Below are 15,833 nucleotides of genomic sequence, written 5' to 3'. Positions count from 1 at the left end.
TTCATTGTCTACAAATCTATGACCAGAAGTTTAATTCATTATTTATAGGTTGATAATTAGACTCATTAAAAATTACAAGCTCCAATCTTTCATAGAAAACACAACTAAGCCTGCCTGTGGACAATTTACTTTAAGTCTGCCCCTGGGTGTCAATGGATATAGTTACAAACTAGATATCACTGATATTAAATGCAGGCAAGAGCCAAATTATTCTAACACTGAAGAGCATAAACTTAAACTGAATTGTACAGGTGAAGCAAGAGCGATAATGCTCCACACTTCTTTTTTGTGGTTCTCCTGTTAGATGTATTGTAACTACTGATTATCCCAGTAAAAACAGCCACTGAAGAGGGACTAAGAAATTAGCTGCTTTATTTCCTTTCTGGCCCTTTGATGAAGATCTAGCTGGCATTTCTGCCAAATACCACACTGTCTCACAAGCCATGCTAGTCTACTAAGGAACTCAAATGCCCCGTACCAAACACAGATCGACCATCTTAATTCTTGTTTAGTGGAAAATGGGTCCATTATTCAGTGTCATTTTAGGTAAGCCATAAATGTACTAATGTATCAAGTATGCAAAGACTACAAAGGTGCAATTTTTTTTTAAACACTGAAGGTAAGTTTAGTACTGGAACACATTAGCAATATATGTGGTTAATTCTCCATCACTTGGAGTCTTTAAATCAAGACTGGATGTTTTTCTAAATGACATGCTGCACTTCAAACACCAATCAGTCGGCTAGATACAGGACTGACTGGATGAAATTATGTGACCCATACAATGCGAAAGGTCATACTAAATGATGATAATGTCCTCTGGCCCTAAAAAACAAAAAATAATGAATCCATGCTTAATTTTTTTTGTGGAGGGTCATTAAATGAGAACATCCATAAATTACCATGACACTATATTGTAGATCTTTGCAGTACTAAATATAGATTTATACATTTGTAGAAGCCAGTAGGTATTAAATAAGCTGTTTTTTTTTTTTTTAAAATATGTGTTTCCTATAAGTGAAGATCAGTGATGCCCATAAATACCTGAGCTTCTCTGCTGGATCCATGTTGGGCCCATACTCAAGATTACCTGCATTTTAGTTGCATCCCAATACATGGCTAATTGACACTTGCTACCTTGTTATCATAGAATATCAGGGTTGGAAGGGACCCTCAGGAGGTCATCTAATCCAACTGCCTGCTCAAAGCAGGACCTATCCCAAGACAGATTTTTGCCACAGATCCCTAAATGGCCCCCTCCAGGACTGAACTCACAACCCTGGGTTTAGCAGGCCAATGCTCAAACCACTGAGCTATCCATCCCTCCCGCCCTTAACTTCACTTCTCTTTTGCTACTAGAGTCATGCTGTCCATTTTGGCAAAACAGATTCTTCAGTATTTGGTATTACTGAAGCTATTCATATGGTAACATTGCAGTGAGGTGGTCAGTGAACATGTTTACGGTTGTATATTATGTAAAATCTCTCGTATGAAATAGGAAATTCATAGCATTCCAGTAAAGTCATCATTTGTTCTCCTGATCTAAAATCTAGTTCTTCTAGATCTTCAAGAGAGAAGCTGCAGAGAAGAAAGCTAATTTCTTGCTGATATCTTGCCTATTCTTTTTAACATAATAAAACAGGAGCTCTAATAACAAACAAATCTTAAATTTGGACCTTCTAAATTATTTGAATCACTAAGTCTTGTGATATCAAATTTTCATTTTTTTTTTATTTATTTTTTTTTTTTAAAGAGTACACACCAAACATGGTAAGATGATCATGTCTGTATCCACTGCTTTCGAACTCTGCTCTTCCAATCTCAAACGCTTGCTGGGTTGCCATTTCTGGGCCAGTGTTCGGATCCTTTCATCTGTTGTAATTACATCTCCATCAAACCTTAAAAATGACAAATTTTGCAGTCAATGAACATAAAAAAAAGAAGTGTCAGAGGGGTAGCCGTGTTAGTCTGGATCTGTAAATGCAGCAGAGAGTCCTGTGGCACCTTATAGACTAACAGACGTATTGGAGCATAAGGTTTTGTGGGTGAATACTCACTTCATTGGATGCACCCATGAAAGTCCATCCTCCAATACGTCTGTTAGTCTATAAGGTGCCACAGGACTCTTTGCCGCTTTTAAAAAAAGATATACTTGCATTTAAAGCTTCCCTGACTTGCATTTAGAAAGCTCTTATCCAAGTACTGCCTTACTCTTTTGTGAGGTCAGATCAACTAACATTCTCATTTGATCTTATTAACTGAAAAATATTTTCATATCTTCCAACTTGATTTTGTAGAAGCAGATGGTACCAGAAGCTGCTCTGAGTGCCAGCAAGTCTATGCACATCACTCTTTGTCAGTTAGGATGACATTTGAGAAATACTGGTATCTCGCTGACTTTCCATCCATAAAAGCAGTTTCTTCTACAGAGATATACTGTGTATGTGAGTAAAGTTATCCAAAGGAACATACAACTTACTTCCAAATGTTAGCTTCTGTCCTCAAATCTACAGTTCCAAATGTAACAGGAGTCAATTTTCCAATTACATTTTAGGAAGCACTACAAACCAGTTCCACATCCTTTTCCTTACAGCAGTTTCTGTTTAGCGTCCCTCTTAACTGAGTAAAAGTTACCTTTCACATTCAACGACTGTTTTTCTGTTGGATTCAATAGCTCACTCACCTCTTTTGAACTTCCAGGAAGAAAGAATCTGTTCTTTTCATCTGCAGCTCATACATGGCACGAAGAATATGTAAAGGTGCATTAAGTGCGTCATGCGTCATCTGAAATAAAACTGAGGTTAGGTTAGGCGAGGAAAGGCGATTTCAGCTGGGGTTATCTCTACACTTTTTCCTGTTCAGCACATGAATAAAGGACTTATGAATTTCATAATCTCTACAGCAATAATTTACTAAAAACATTAGTAATATTTATTATTGCAGTCCAAGCATAAAATTATACATAATCTAGGCAATAATACAAGAATCAGTTGATGAATAACTAAAAATTAGAAGTAAAATCTGCATTAAAGACTAAACATATGGAAACAATTTGTGTGTGATCCAAATGAGGCACAATATCTTCAAAAATAGGAAAAAGTTAGTCTAATAAATACCAAGAAACATATTTTGGTTGCTTCATCCAAGCCCTCTAGAGGATCAAGTTTGCTCTGATCCAGATCAATGGAACCGATGGATTGGTCCACGTCCTGATCTCGGTCCCTTTCCTCTAGGTCTTTATCCTCACGTTCAGCCAGGGAGCTGATCTCCTTCTTTGAGGAGTACAGCATTATTGACAAAATCTGCATGGAAAAAGGCAACATATGGTATAACACCTGTAGACAGTATTAGTGTAGGTGCAATTGGCACTTCTAAGAACATTATAAACACTTGGACCACATTTATTAACACATGCTTTTCTAAAGAGGAACAGCACTTAAACAGCATTTCCCATTCATAAATGTTTTACACTTTACAAGCTTCTATGAAGACATCTCCAATAATTAACCATACATTTAAAAAAAATCTGAGAACAAATTCATTTTTTAACAAGTTTGAGTATATTCATATTCAAGCACTACAAGATGGGAACACAATAGAGTTAGCGGCAATTATCAGGCACAAGCAAAATGGTGTCTTTTAGCTACAGTTCCTTTCCTTAAAAATAAATAAGTTAGATATTAGGCTCCAGTATGCACAGTAACATTAACTACTCATTATTAGGAACAGCAGCAGGGTAACGTCACCTTGGTTTTGCCAATTTATATCAACTGTAAGCATCAAGGCTAGTACAGACACCATGAGAAAAACTTCATAGAGCTTGTCTATTGCCATAACACAGAAAATTTTCCCTGCAATAACAGATGTTCAAAAGAACAAAGTGTCCAAGTGTATGTTGGATCTCCCACTAGTTACTATTATAATGATTTATGTGTATCTGCTTAAGAACTGTACACAGCATCAGTATTTAATAGGTCTCTTGGAGATCTACTGATACGATTTTTGAAGTTAAAAGCTGGGATTTTCAATAGGGCTAAAAGGAATTGGAAAAGAACAGCAAGGAGGCTTTGGCCTCATTAAGCCCCTTCAAAAAATCTCAGATTAAATCAGTTCAACACTAGCATTACTCCAAATGTATTTTCCATCATGTTCTGGGAACAAAATGGTAAATATATTTAATTTATAAATAATAATGCTTCAAAGAAGTTTAACATGTGGTGAAAATGCAATGTCTTGAGCTTTTATGCCAATGGCTACACTGACTCTTTCGTTACTTATTCTCTTACCTCCAAGTCTCTGAGAAGCCATGTCTTACTGAAACCAGTTCCTTTGCTGCACTTCTTCACCAGCAGCTTAAGTAAGCCAGACTGAAGAAAGGCTGCTTGGATCTCCTCAAAACCATGAGTCTGTCAAAGAGAGAGAAAAGTTACTGTGATAACACAATTCTCACCAAGCAGAATCTTCTTTATGAGAAAAATAAAGGAGAATTTTTTTTTTTAAATTCCGGCACAACTATAGAAATTCTTACTACTGAAGTCTTTAGCAGTACTCATAATGAGATGGGTAATACCACTACCACCTCATTGTTGGAGTAAAACTAATTGTACTCTGCACAATAAAAGAGGTCAGATGAACTCAAATGCATAATTTTTTCCTCAGAGTTTTGAGAATTCCCCATCCCCACTCATATTTCCTCCACTCTGACCCAAATCTATCGTTATGGTCCAGCATCTTCAAAGGCAGCCTTATCGCAGAGGAAAATTGATCAAACACATGTCAACAACATTCCTTAATATACTCTTTTGAGCTGTGCTCTCAGTCTCTATGTGCAGAGGATGCATGGGGCCAGGTTTGACAAGTGACCTTGGCTGTTATTACTTATGTTATAATAATGTCTAGAACCCCGTAAGGATCAAGTCCCATCAGGTGAGGTACTGCACACATAGGATGGCCCCTGACCCAGACAGCTCATAGTCCTCACTCCAAACTTATGTAGCTGGTCAGACATGTAAAAAAAAAAAAGAAAAAAAAAAGTCACCTTAAGTGTTCTGTACAATCCTTTAAGAGCGAGAGACAAGACCCAGGTGGCTTCCACGGCCTCTGCATAGCTACTGTCCATGCTGGTCTGCAAAAGGTGGCTGGTTATAAAAGCAAAATGCTGGCGATACTGTCTCAGCTGAGTTTGGGATTCAGTGCTTTCTTGTTCACATTTCTGAGTCAACTGGTAGTCTTTTACTAGAAGAAAAAACCCAAAACCCTGTCACATTGGAATTTTTCCCTAGGTTCAGTTTATTATCATTTGTATTATCATAGCACCTGGGAGGCCCAGTCATGGACCAGGGTCCACTGTGCCAGGCTGTACAAACACAGAACAAAAAGAAAGACAGTACTTGCCCTCAGAGAATTTATAATCTAAAGTATAAAACAAAAGGCAGCGTGTGGCTAGAGAGTACAAGGGAGACAATACAGATCAGTAGGATAGGCTGCGGGCTAAGCACACTAGCAGCCTAATTGTTGTCAAGCTTTTTAAAGGAATCACTGCAAAAGAAAGATGCTGGCAAGTCCTCTCCTAGCACTAAGCATTAAGTTGAAACAAAACAAGTATATTTAAGTCAATGACTAATGTGGGAATTACACTCCAATAAAGCAGAATCGCGTTTAAAACTGGTGACATGAATTCCTTCATGAGGACATAGTTTTGCTACAGATACACATTTTCCCCATTTTTGTTGGAGTGTATTGATAAAATGTTTTCTCTTCCCTTCTGGTACAGAATAAAAATGCTTGGATAGTGAGCTGTCTTCTTATCACTTCCTTTGTGCTGAAAATATCGCAAGTATAGTTAAAAACCGCACAAACTTCTGTTTAGCACTAGACAGAGTGTCAGTGGGCACAGAAGTACAAGTGTTATTCATGGAACAGACAAAAATTGGGGAAACTGATGACCTACAATTGATCTGGTGAATTAAATCATTATGTCCTCCTTTCACTATTCCTGCTATTCCCTGATCCATTTTTGACTCAACCAATAAGAAAACAGGAGAGTCCACACCTATATGACTGAACCAGGAGTGGCCAACCTGAGCCTGAGAGGGAGCCAGGATTTACCAATGCACACTGCCAAAGAGCCACAGTAATACGTCAGCAGGCCCCCATCAGTGTCCGCTCCACCAGGTTTTTTGCTGCCCCAAGCAAAAAGGTTGGAGTGCCGCCCCTGAAAAGAGCCGCGCCCAAAGAGCCGGAATGCCGCCCTGAAAGCCGGCCCTGCATCCCACCGCAGCGCCTACCACTCACTAGCAGTTCCACCTATCAGGGCTTCTCACTCCCTCCCCGCATGTCCCGATCAGCTGTTCTGTGGTGTGCAGGAGGCTCTGGGAGGGAGGGGGGAGGAGCAAGGGCACGGCAGGCTCAGGGGAGGGGTTGGGAAGGGAAGTGGGGGCAGAGCCTGTGGCAGAGCCAGGGGTTGAGCAGTGAGCACCCCCCCGCCGCCCCCGGCACATTGGAAAGTTGGCACCTGTAGCTCCAGCCCTGGAGTCGGTGCATATACAAGGAGCTGCATATTAACTTGTGAAGAGCTTCATGCGGATCGGGAGCCACAGGTTGGCCACCCCGAGTCTGAACCTTCCCGACTATCAAAGTGAAGCTTCTTAACTGGATAATCGTTTGCTTTCCACCTACTTTTAAATACTACAATAATTTCAATGTTCCTGGCATGCATAATAGTATTTGTTTTATTAATTTCAATATCTTAGAGCACTGGTAGAGTTATGTGTTGCCACTAAACACTATATGTTAAGACTGAAAAGGTAAACTTTCATAATCTGTTTTGTTTATTATGCAACTTCTATTTGAGCTTGACTTGTCATTTTTCTGAACAAGCTAAAATTAAATTTTTTTTAAAAAGTCTTTACTTTGGATTTCGCTTGCAATATAACAATCACAGGAGGCAGAATGTCCAGTACAAACAAAAGACACGCTTTAAAGCAAATTTAAAGATTACACTAGCAAGCCCATTCTACTGCTATGCCCCAGAATGCATCATTCTAAGATGTCTGAGATGATACATCCTCCCTAGAGTACAGATCAGCACATCTGGTACAGAACTATCATTGTTCCATTGAGTGTAGCATGATTATCAAAGTTGCTTGTCTAATCTTATTTCATAACTTCGGAGTAGATTTCACAGACTTGAAGTTGTTTAGTATTAAAAAGAGTAGGATTTATCTGACTACATAGCCTCATTCTTTTCAGTGGGACAGGAAAAACTGGTTGGGTCACAGCTAACAGGTCCATTAATTGGCAATTAGCATATATATCCCCCCAGACTCCATCTGCCAGTAGGTGGTCATGTCATATTTACTGCCAAAATGGCCATTAAGATATTTGAAGATTCATTTCTGGGCAGCAGAGTGAACTGACCAGCACATATTTATACTGTTCATGCTCCTTTCAGTGGCAGGGTTAACTATATGCAAGAGGAGCAAGTATTTTTAAATTTGCAAGTAATTAAAACCTTTTAAAAGCTCACAAATAAAGGACAAGACAGCAGCAGTGACCAAACTAACACTGTCAGGTTAACTTCAGATACAAGTGAGGTCTCTGCAATAACAAAACAATATTAAATGCTACATTCTGTGCACATTTATAAAAGCAACAATTCTTGTACTAGGTGACGTTATATCAGTTTGGCAGAAACCTGAAATATTTGTTCTGCTTTATGGGTGGAAAATCAGATCTCTTTTCTGTGAGGAATCCAGCTAATAAACTTCTGAATAAAATAGTTTACTAAAACTTCAGGCTTTGGGTACTCATAAGAGATATTGTAAGGAAATATCACATGATTCTTAGATATAAAAATGTCAAAGAACCTGTTTTCCTTTTCCGGGTTTTGATGTCTACAACAACCGCTCTGTTCTTCTCAGTGAAGTGCTTTAGGATAATTACATTATGAGGCTCATTGGCATTATCCACGTACACAGAGCGAGTTCCCATACACAGCACCTGCATTAGCAAAACAAAGGGAGACTGAAAACTTCAGTTACCAGCCTAACTTTGTATAATACTTATAACTTATTTTTTTACATGATCTTACATATTTGGCTGCATTTTGGTTATAGTTAATATCATACTTGTTATTTAAACAATTGTCCATTGCCAAATATGTGCAGGTACTTAGACATGAAATAAATTTTTATAACAAAATACCTCAGGTGCATATTAACAACTTAATGGTCCTCTGGTGATATATCAGAGATATGTATATTAAGAATAATGGCTTATTTTATACCGGTATAAAAGCCCTTTTTTGATGTTCAACGTTAGGCTATTCTGGATATCAAGTTGCCGGTTACAAGTTGCCCACAATGAAATGTATCCAAGTAAAACCAGAACTATGTAATTATATTGTTTTCCATTAGATAAAGACTACAACCAACTGTGCAAGAGACGAAGGATGATGTCTCAGACATATCTGAGTTTTATGGCTTTTGTCTATTTATGGCATTAAAGTGTAGTTTTTAGTGTTTAAAAGTAGAATCTATAATTATCATAGTTCAAATCACTATGTACTGACAGTATTCCAATTACCTCTGGAAATCCAACAAGTACCAATAAGGTGAAGATATTGGTGTGTTTTAGGTGGAAGGGCAGCTGCTTAATACAATGGTCTGTGAAAGCTGCAATCACACGATGCCACTGTGCAGAGAAGTTCAAAGCTCGAAGAATTTCTGCCATGGAGCATGCCCAGTCCAGACCTACACGGCTGGAGAACAAGGTTCAACTGTATTAGGTGGTTTGACTGCAGACTGTTACACAAGTATTCTCCCTCAAAACACAAAAATCACTATTACATTATTTATAACTGTCAGAAGGTCTTTTTCATAGCATCACTTGAGGCTTTGAATTCAACAGATATATGAATGCTCTCTAATTCCACTCATCATTAAATCATTTAAAAAAAAAAACACAAAACAAAACACCCACACTGGCCTGCCATCTTAAATAGGACTGAAGGCCCCAAAGAATAAAAAAAAGTTGATAGAAATTCAAGTCAACACATGGTCTCACTAACTTTAGTTTAGGACTGGAAATTTTCTTTTCTTGTTTGCTCCTCCTTGCACATGAGTAAGACAGGCGTGGGAAATCTTCCTTACAGATTTAATTTGCTGATTTAATATTTTGATACAATTGGATGCCAAAATCTCTTCACATAATACACAGGATTGTGTATTTCCTTGTTTGATGAATCACTCCATAAGACCAGTAGGTTCTCCATGTATTCTATCTTGATATTCTGTATGTTTTTCTAACTGGCTTATTAACCTTTCCAATCCCTCTTCACAAATAAAAAACCCTAGAGTGTGGAATAATGCTTAACACAGTATTTAATAATGCATGCTACTAACCTTCACTCTTGAAGATTGTTCTACTTCCACTTAAGGTACTTCAAAGCAACTTTACTATCTCTCCCTGAATGCAAGACTTCTTTCTACCTTGCTAGACCCCTCTACAACACAGCTCCCTCTATCCTCCACTATAGGCCTTGCCTCCCTCTGTTGGCTCTTTCCAGCTTGACCTTCTGATATGACAGGGGCGGGCAAACTTTTTGGCCCCCGTACTGTGCTGGCTGGAGCACCGGTGGCTGGCAGCACCACAGCTGTGCTGGCCAGAGCACCAGGACAGGCACCTGGCTGGAACCATCCATACCACCGGGCAGAACAAAGCACCAGGTCAGGCCGGGCTCTGCAGCTGCACTTCCCCAGGAGCTCGCAGCCCTGCTGCCCAGAGCATTGCATCGGCAGCAGAGCAAGCTGAGGCTGCAGGGGAGGGGGGAACAGCAGGGGAGGACCAGGCGACTAGGCTCCCGGGGCAGGAGCTCAGGTGCCGGACAGGAGGGTCCCGCAGGCTGGATGGAGCCCGCAGGCCATAGCTTGCCCACCTCTGTGATATGACCTACCTTCTCCTGGACTGAGGAACATGTTGGAATTAGGAGAATACGGAGACAGGTCACATCAAAAGTTCAGGGAGTAGGACTGGCCCTTGCTCTTTTCTAAACCCCAAAATCCTCCTCTTCCACAACAGTGTCCTATATTAGCCTTTGAAAATTACCCATCTCCCAGTTGATAGGGTCATGCCCTAAGAGATGTTGACTTCAGTGGGAGTCCTGGCTAAAATGCACTTCATGGGACTGGGCTCAAGAATTAGCCTAGATCAGGTTACACTCCTCCCCTCCTCCTGTTGAGCATACAAAATCAAGAATTATCTTTATAGGTGGACATTAAAAAGCACCTGTCTAAGCATACGGCTCCCAGACTGAACAGAAGATGAGTAGTCTTCCAGCCTTCTGGCACTGTAGATCCATCTCCTGCTGCAAACAGGCTGTGTTTGGCTGAAAGGACCTTTGTCACTGCAGCATCGACTTCTGCAGGCATAAGTCTCAGAATTAACTGGCCCAGAAGACCCAGGGTTAAATGATAGGTTTCATTTAAGTGGCCAGCATTGGAGATTACAACCTGAAACATCAGTGGGAGGATCTGTTCCAGGTTAATCAAAGACATTGTGCATCCCTGTGAATAAAAGAAAAATCTCATTAGAACAGGAAACATAGCAAAGCCTTTAGTCATAGTTATATAGTATAAAGAGGGTTTGAGCAGAAACTTATTAGTTACTCAGTGTTCAGAAACTGTCACCTTTTTGGCTGAAGTTTTCCAGCCTTGTATCTACATAAAGGGGGAAAATTTGAGGGAAAGCTATTCAACCACCTCTCAGCATGAGGGAGTAAAGAAAACACAATTTTAAAAAAAGGTTAAGTACTTTTGGTGAGTAGAAAGTGAAGTCTGGCATGGAAATAGCTCTGGCTGAGAAGATATTTCCATTGTTAAAGAAAAAGTTGCTTTTGATTTGAGAGTTAAGTGCCTATAAAAGTCATAGTGGATATAGGTAGTGAATTTTTTCTAGCTAAGCTTATCAAGCGTGCACCTAGAAAAGAACAGAGACAAATTAACTGCCTAGTGATAAGCCTACTCACTGGTGCAAATCAATAGGGACAACCAGATCTGTGGCCCTCGCAAGGTGTTTAGGGGATGGGGGAAGAGGGCCGGCGGCCTTTCCAAGCTGCTTTCAGTTATGTTCCTTTTATATTGGAAATACTTTTTCCATAAAAATAGGATAAGGGGGAGAAAGCAGGGAGAGACAAGGAGGGGAATTTACTTTGTGGTAAAACCTGGTGCATAAACCCAGAGCAAAAATGTTAACATCAGGTTTAGTTGGGCTGATTTAAAGTTAGACAAACAAATCTGAACTTTACCTGATGGTTGGTGGTTAGTTAATAATGTAACTAAATAATGTAATAAAACACTTCAACATTAGCATTTTGACACAAGCTAGCAAAAAGGAGGAACTAGAGTAGTTCTTCCCTGCCTCTCCTTCTCCCATTACATCTTTGTTTCAGCTTGAAATTTTCCCCATTTTTCCTCACAAATCAAGCAGTTTCCTGAGGGGGTAGGGAGGAAGAGTTTGTACTTCATTCTTACAGATTTGAAAGGTGGTAACATAGCTGCCAGCAAGCCAAGAATCCTCTTCTGAGAGCATTCAGCAAAGACTTGCTCCTGGCTAGGCATTAGAGCCTTCTCTGCCTGCTTTTGGGATGAATCTTCTGAATTTTCAGCATCTGTGTTTTAAATAAACATGAATTTAAAATGGTAAAACTGTTGAACGTAAGTGAAAATGTAATATTTAAAGTATAAATAGACACACAAAGACGATAGGCTTGTCTATGCCATGCGTTAGTGCACACCAGGGGCCTGTCAGTTCTAGACCACACAGGCATGAGGTGCATCCTGCGTGGACCCTGCTGGCTTGCACTACAAGTTCCTTAGAGTGCATCAATGTATAGTCTCATTTCAAACAATACTACATTAATGCATCTTTATGACAAGCCCTATATCTAGTAAACTAGCTCAGAGACAGAGACTTTAAAGTCACATCATTCTGATTACCATCTTGTGCATCACCTCTTCCAACTTCATCAACCTTATTTCAGAAGCTTGTGTGTCTTGGACTACTAGAATTAGAACCACTACTGTGTATTCAATCTGAATAGGTGGAATCCCAGCTTTTAAATACTGCAAAAAACATTTAACTTCCCACTTCATGGGTTCTCAAGAATACTGACTGTTAAAACTATACTCTATTTGAAATGAGTGGGTGAGTATAGCTGGAAAAGACAGATTCAATCAAAAAGCTTTGCTTTTAGAGTATAGGTTGTGATAAAACAGGAATTTTTGGAAGTATTTTTAATGTATCCTCTGTGTGCTTCAGTTTCCCCCTATATTGTGCACTGCTACCCAGTGTGGGAAATAGGATTAAGACTGCTTTCAGGGCTGACCAAGAGACACAGGAGAGAGACAGGTGTGTGTGTGTCCCCTAGCTATCCGAGTGGACTGAATGGGTCACTAAAAGGATTTACCGAGGCCAGCCCATATCAAAAGAAAACCCAAGATGACAATGGAAAGCCCCAATCACCAGAACATTTTACACCTAGCAAACAATAACCCAGAGGAAGGAGCTTTTCTCTGCTTTTCAGCAGGCCCTGTCCAAAGAAGAAAGGTGACCAGCAGGAGATAAAAAGAGTTGGTTTCTAGAGGTAGCTGGCTGTTCTCTCCTGGGATTGACTCAGGAGGTTTGAGAGAGACAGAGCCTGACATGGAGTTCACTACAGCGTGGCTAATGAACTGCTCAGTCTTGATCAGAATGGACTACGCTTTAGCCTTTATTTCTCTAGGCTAACCCAAGGACTTCCAATGCTATGTTCCAGTTGACTTATAAACCCTGTTGCTTGGGTGCCACTGCAAATACTTGCTGAGGTGCATTCTTGAAGTGTGTATAAATCTTCACAGGGAGTCTACCTCAATCGGACTTGCTGGGCAGAGCTCGCAGTATAAAAGCAGGAGTACCAGAGCTCAGAAGCTTGAGTCGGGGAGGCAAGGAGGCTGTGGGGCCTACCCTGAAGGAAGGAGTGGGACTCCGTCAGGGTCTACCACACTGAAAAGGTTCCTCCAAGAGACACTGCTTAAAACAGGGGTTGGTAACGTTTCAGAAGTGGTGTGTCAAGTCTTGATTTATTCACTCTAATATAAGGTTTCGTGTACCGGTAATACATTTTCATGTTTTTAGAAGGTCTCTTTCTATAACTAAACTATTGTTGTATGTAAAGTAAATAAGGTTTTTTAAATGTTTAAGAAGCTTCACTTAAAATTCAATTAAAATGCAGAGCCCCCCGGACCAGTGGCCAGGACCTGGGCAGTGTGAGTGACACTGAAAAAATCAGCTCACATGCCGCCTTTGGCACGTATGCCATAGGTTGCCTACCCCTGGTTTAAAAACTGGGGTATAGCAGTTGGCCTGTTAATCCATGATATGGCAGTATACCAACTTGTCATCTATGGAGAAAACTTGATTCTACAGCTTTCCCCATTTCCTTATCCCTGATGCCTGAGATCAACAGCAATCCAAAAGGAGTAAGAAATGGGTTTGCAGAGATAATTTGAGTTACAGTTACTGTTAAGTCATCTTTCTTTCTCCTTTGAGAATTGCCTCTACATATCTTCACTCTAGGAAACCCTTCACTTCTGGTTTAAGGAGGAAAAAACTAACATTATGAGAACATTGGCTTGAAATTAGATTCTCCAGACCCTTGTGAGTACAGTCACACATGGATAATACTGTGCATGGGATTTTAAACCTTGTTTAAAATATGTTTACAGTTATGTCTAACAAATAAATTGTATTATGCAAGAGTGCTATTAAACCATTATTTCATAGTTTACTGACCATAATTTAGCTTTTAAAAAATGAAAGCAGTACTTTCTAGATTACATACCTTAATAAATAAAGGCATCTCTATAAAACCTATAATTTTATACTAAAAATTTAAAAAGAGAAGATCACAGGCACAGCACAGCTTTTGACGTGCGCTTTCAAGAGAAAACAAGGGAAAGGAATGGACTCTAAATTAGTAGAAAAGTGAAAAAGAAGAATACAGAGAGGGGAAGGAAGAGAAAAAGATTTAAATCATCTCTGCAACTTAATACACAGCAAGCAGATAATGACTATATTGAATATATTCACTTGAGTAATCTAGAGAAATGGGTTTGAAATGCCGGGGAGAAATTTACTAAGTAAGAAAGCATGCTTAAATCTTTGCAATGTATTAGATCCAATAGCACTATAATTTCTATGTAGAGATATATTTAACCATAATCACATAATGTGTGCAATTCAGGTTGATCTTTCAAACCTAGCTATGTAGTAATCTGTACAAACTGAAATTCAGGTAAAAGGCTCTATGTATGGGTATTCCAAAGCCATAAGATTATGAGGTCTTGATGCAGCAGCCTGTTTACTTCAACTGAATCTATTTACAAATGTACAAGATAAGGTTGGACACAAAAATACAGCTGTGTATATACGTGGAGTATGTGTATGTTGGATGAAATGGGAACCTTCTTACCTGGAAGACCTGAAGATATGTTATTGTCTATAGAATTAAGAGCCAGTGTCTCTGAATCCTGTCTCAAAACATCTTCCTCTGATAAAGGAGCATTAGAAGGATTGCTATGGCTTTCTTTTTTTTCTACAGAAGACTGAATTTCATCAGAAACATCTCCTTTCTCCTAAAAATAAAACAAAATAAATATAACAAGAGACTGAACAACAATTTAATTCACCAAGTTAAAGCCACAGAAAGAAATAGAGGCAATTATTTTCACTGGGCAAAAAGTTATTTTAAATTATAAAAACCCTTCGTTGACTTATTTCATGCTACGTTCAAGCCTTAAGTTTCCATATACAAAATAAAAATTACACATTTTCCCTATGTTGTATGTAATGTTACATCCACAAATAAGTTTCTCTTTCGTGGGAAACTATTTGGCCTACAAAATTGAATTGTAAGGCTGTGGAGGAGACTACGTCCTTGAAATCTAATTTAGGCACCCATGGCCCATTCAGAGGGCAAACATTGTTTTGTCCGTCTCACACACAGGGTTGAAGAATCCAAGTCACCTAAATGTAAGGTGACCCAGTGATTCAGGTATAATGTGCCAGTTCACTTACTGCACCCCACATCACTGGAGAAAAGAATGGAAATATTTATCCCCGTTGAGGATCATACAAGAATGGACATCAACTGAACTGTACTTTGGAATTTCATAAAGAAGCGGTACTTACATTGCTATGTACAAAAGAGCCTGTCCTTGGCTTTTTATTCATTCCCTGCGCTGCTTTAACACCAGCATGGCCCTCTATAGCGCCATCTGTTGGAGGGCTGACAGGAGAGGTCTCATTTTCTGAGAAAGATTCACCGTCTGGCAGCATGCAGAGGAGAGCTAAAGCTTTCAAACCTGAGGGGAAAAGATTACAAAATCTATTTAAGGATTGAACCCTAAGACATGTAGCCTTTCACAACCAAAATCTGGTACCTGCTAACAAGAGAGACTCAGATATGTTAATCTACATAAAAAAGGTGCCACAAGCAGTCCTTGTTCTTTTTGCTGATACAGATTAACACAGTTACCACTCTGAAACCCGATTCCAGGATTGTGACTCTAAAGTGGCCAGAACCAGCTACAAACACAGCTGAGAGCGTACAATATCACCAGGTTCATTCATCACTGGTACTCAGTCTGTTACCATCCAAATTAAATTCTCAGCCATTTCTGGCTTTTTTATACTTTATAAATTAGACCTGTATGATAGAACAAGCTTTTTCCAAGTTTTAAAGAAAAACTTTAACTTTCAAGAATATTTTACATAGAGCTGTATTCTGCCACCTT

General features: G+C 39.4%; 1 protein-coding gene across 2 annotated transcripts in view; it reads right to left on the bottom strand.

Moving 5' to 3' along the window:
- The window catches only part of ZZEF1 (zinc finger ZZ-type and EF-hand domain containing 1), an 80,961-nt gene that overhangs the window by 16,050 nt on the left and 49,078 nt on the right, over positions 1-15,833 (bottom strand). For both annotated transcript variants that reach the window (XM_030536344.1, XM_030536345.1), the window contains exons 37-47: positions 15,229-15,401; positions 14,510-14,672; positions 11,532-11,668; positions 10,288-10,565; positions 8,587-8,761; positions 7,869-8,001; positions 5,039-5,235; positions 4,287-4,406; positions 3,117-3,302; positions 2,684-2,784; positions 1,763-1,898 (exon numbers count right to left, since the gene is read on the bottom strand). In XM_030536344.1, coding sequence (XP_030392204.1) covers positions 1,763-1,898; positions 2,684-2,784; positions 3,117-3,302; positions 4,287-4,406; positions 5,039-5,235; positions 7,869-8,001; positions 8,587-8,761; positions 10,288-10,565; positions 11,532-11,668; positions 14,510-14,672; positions 15,229-15,401 — 1,799 coding nt within the window. The remainder of the gene's footprint in view (positions 1-1,762; positions 1,899-2,683; positions 2,785-3,116; positions 3,303-4,286; positions 4,407-5,038; positions 5,236-7,868; positions 8,002-8,586; positions 8,762-10,287; positions 10,566-11,531; positions 11,669-14,509; positions 14,673-15,228; positions 15,402-15,833) is intronic.

The sequence above is a fragment of the Gopherus evgoodei genome, chromosome 17 (assembly GCF_007399415.2).
Source record: "Gopherus evgoodei ecotype Sinaloan lineage chromosome 17, rGopEvg1_v1.p, whole genome shotgun sequence".
Lineage (NCBI taxonomy): Eukaryota > Metazoa > Chordata > Testudines > Testudinidae > Gopherus > Gopherus evgoodei.
Note: the sequence above shows the minus strand (reverse complement) of the source record. Positions and strands in the feature narration are given on the sequence as shown.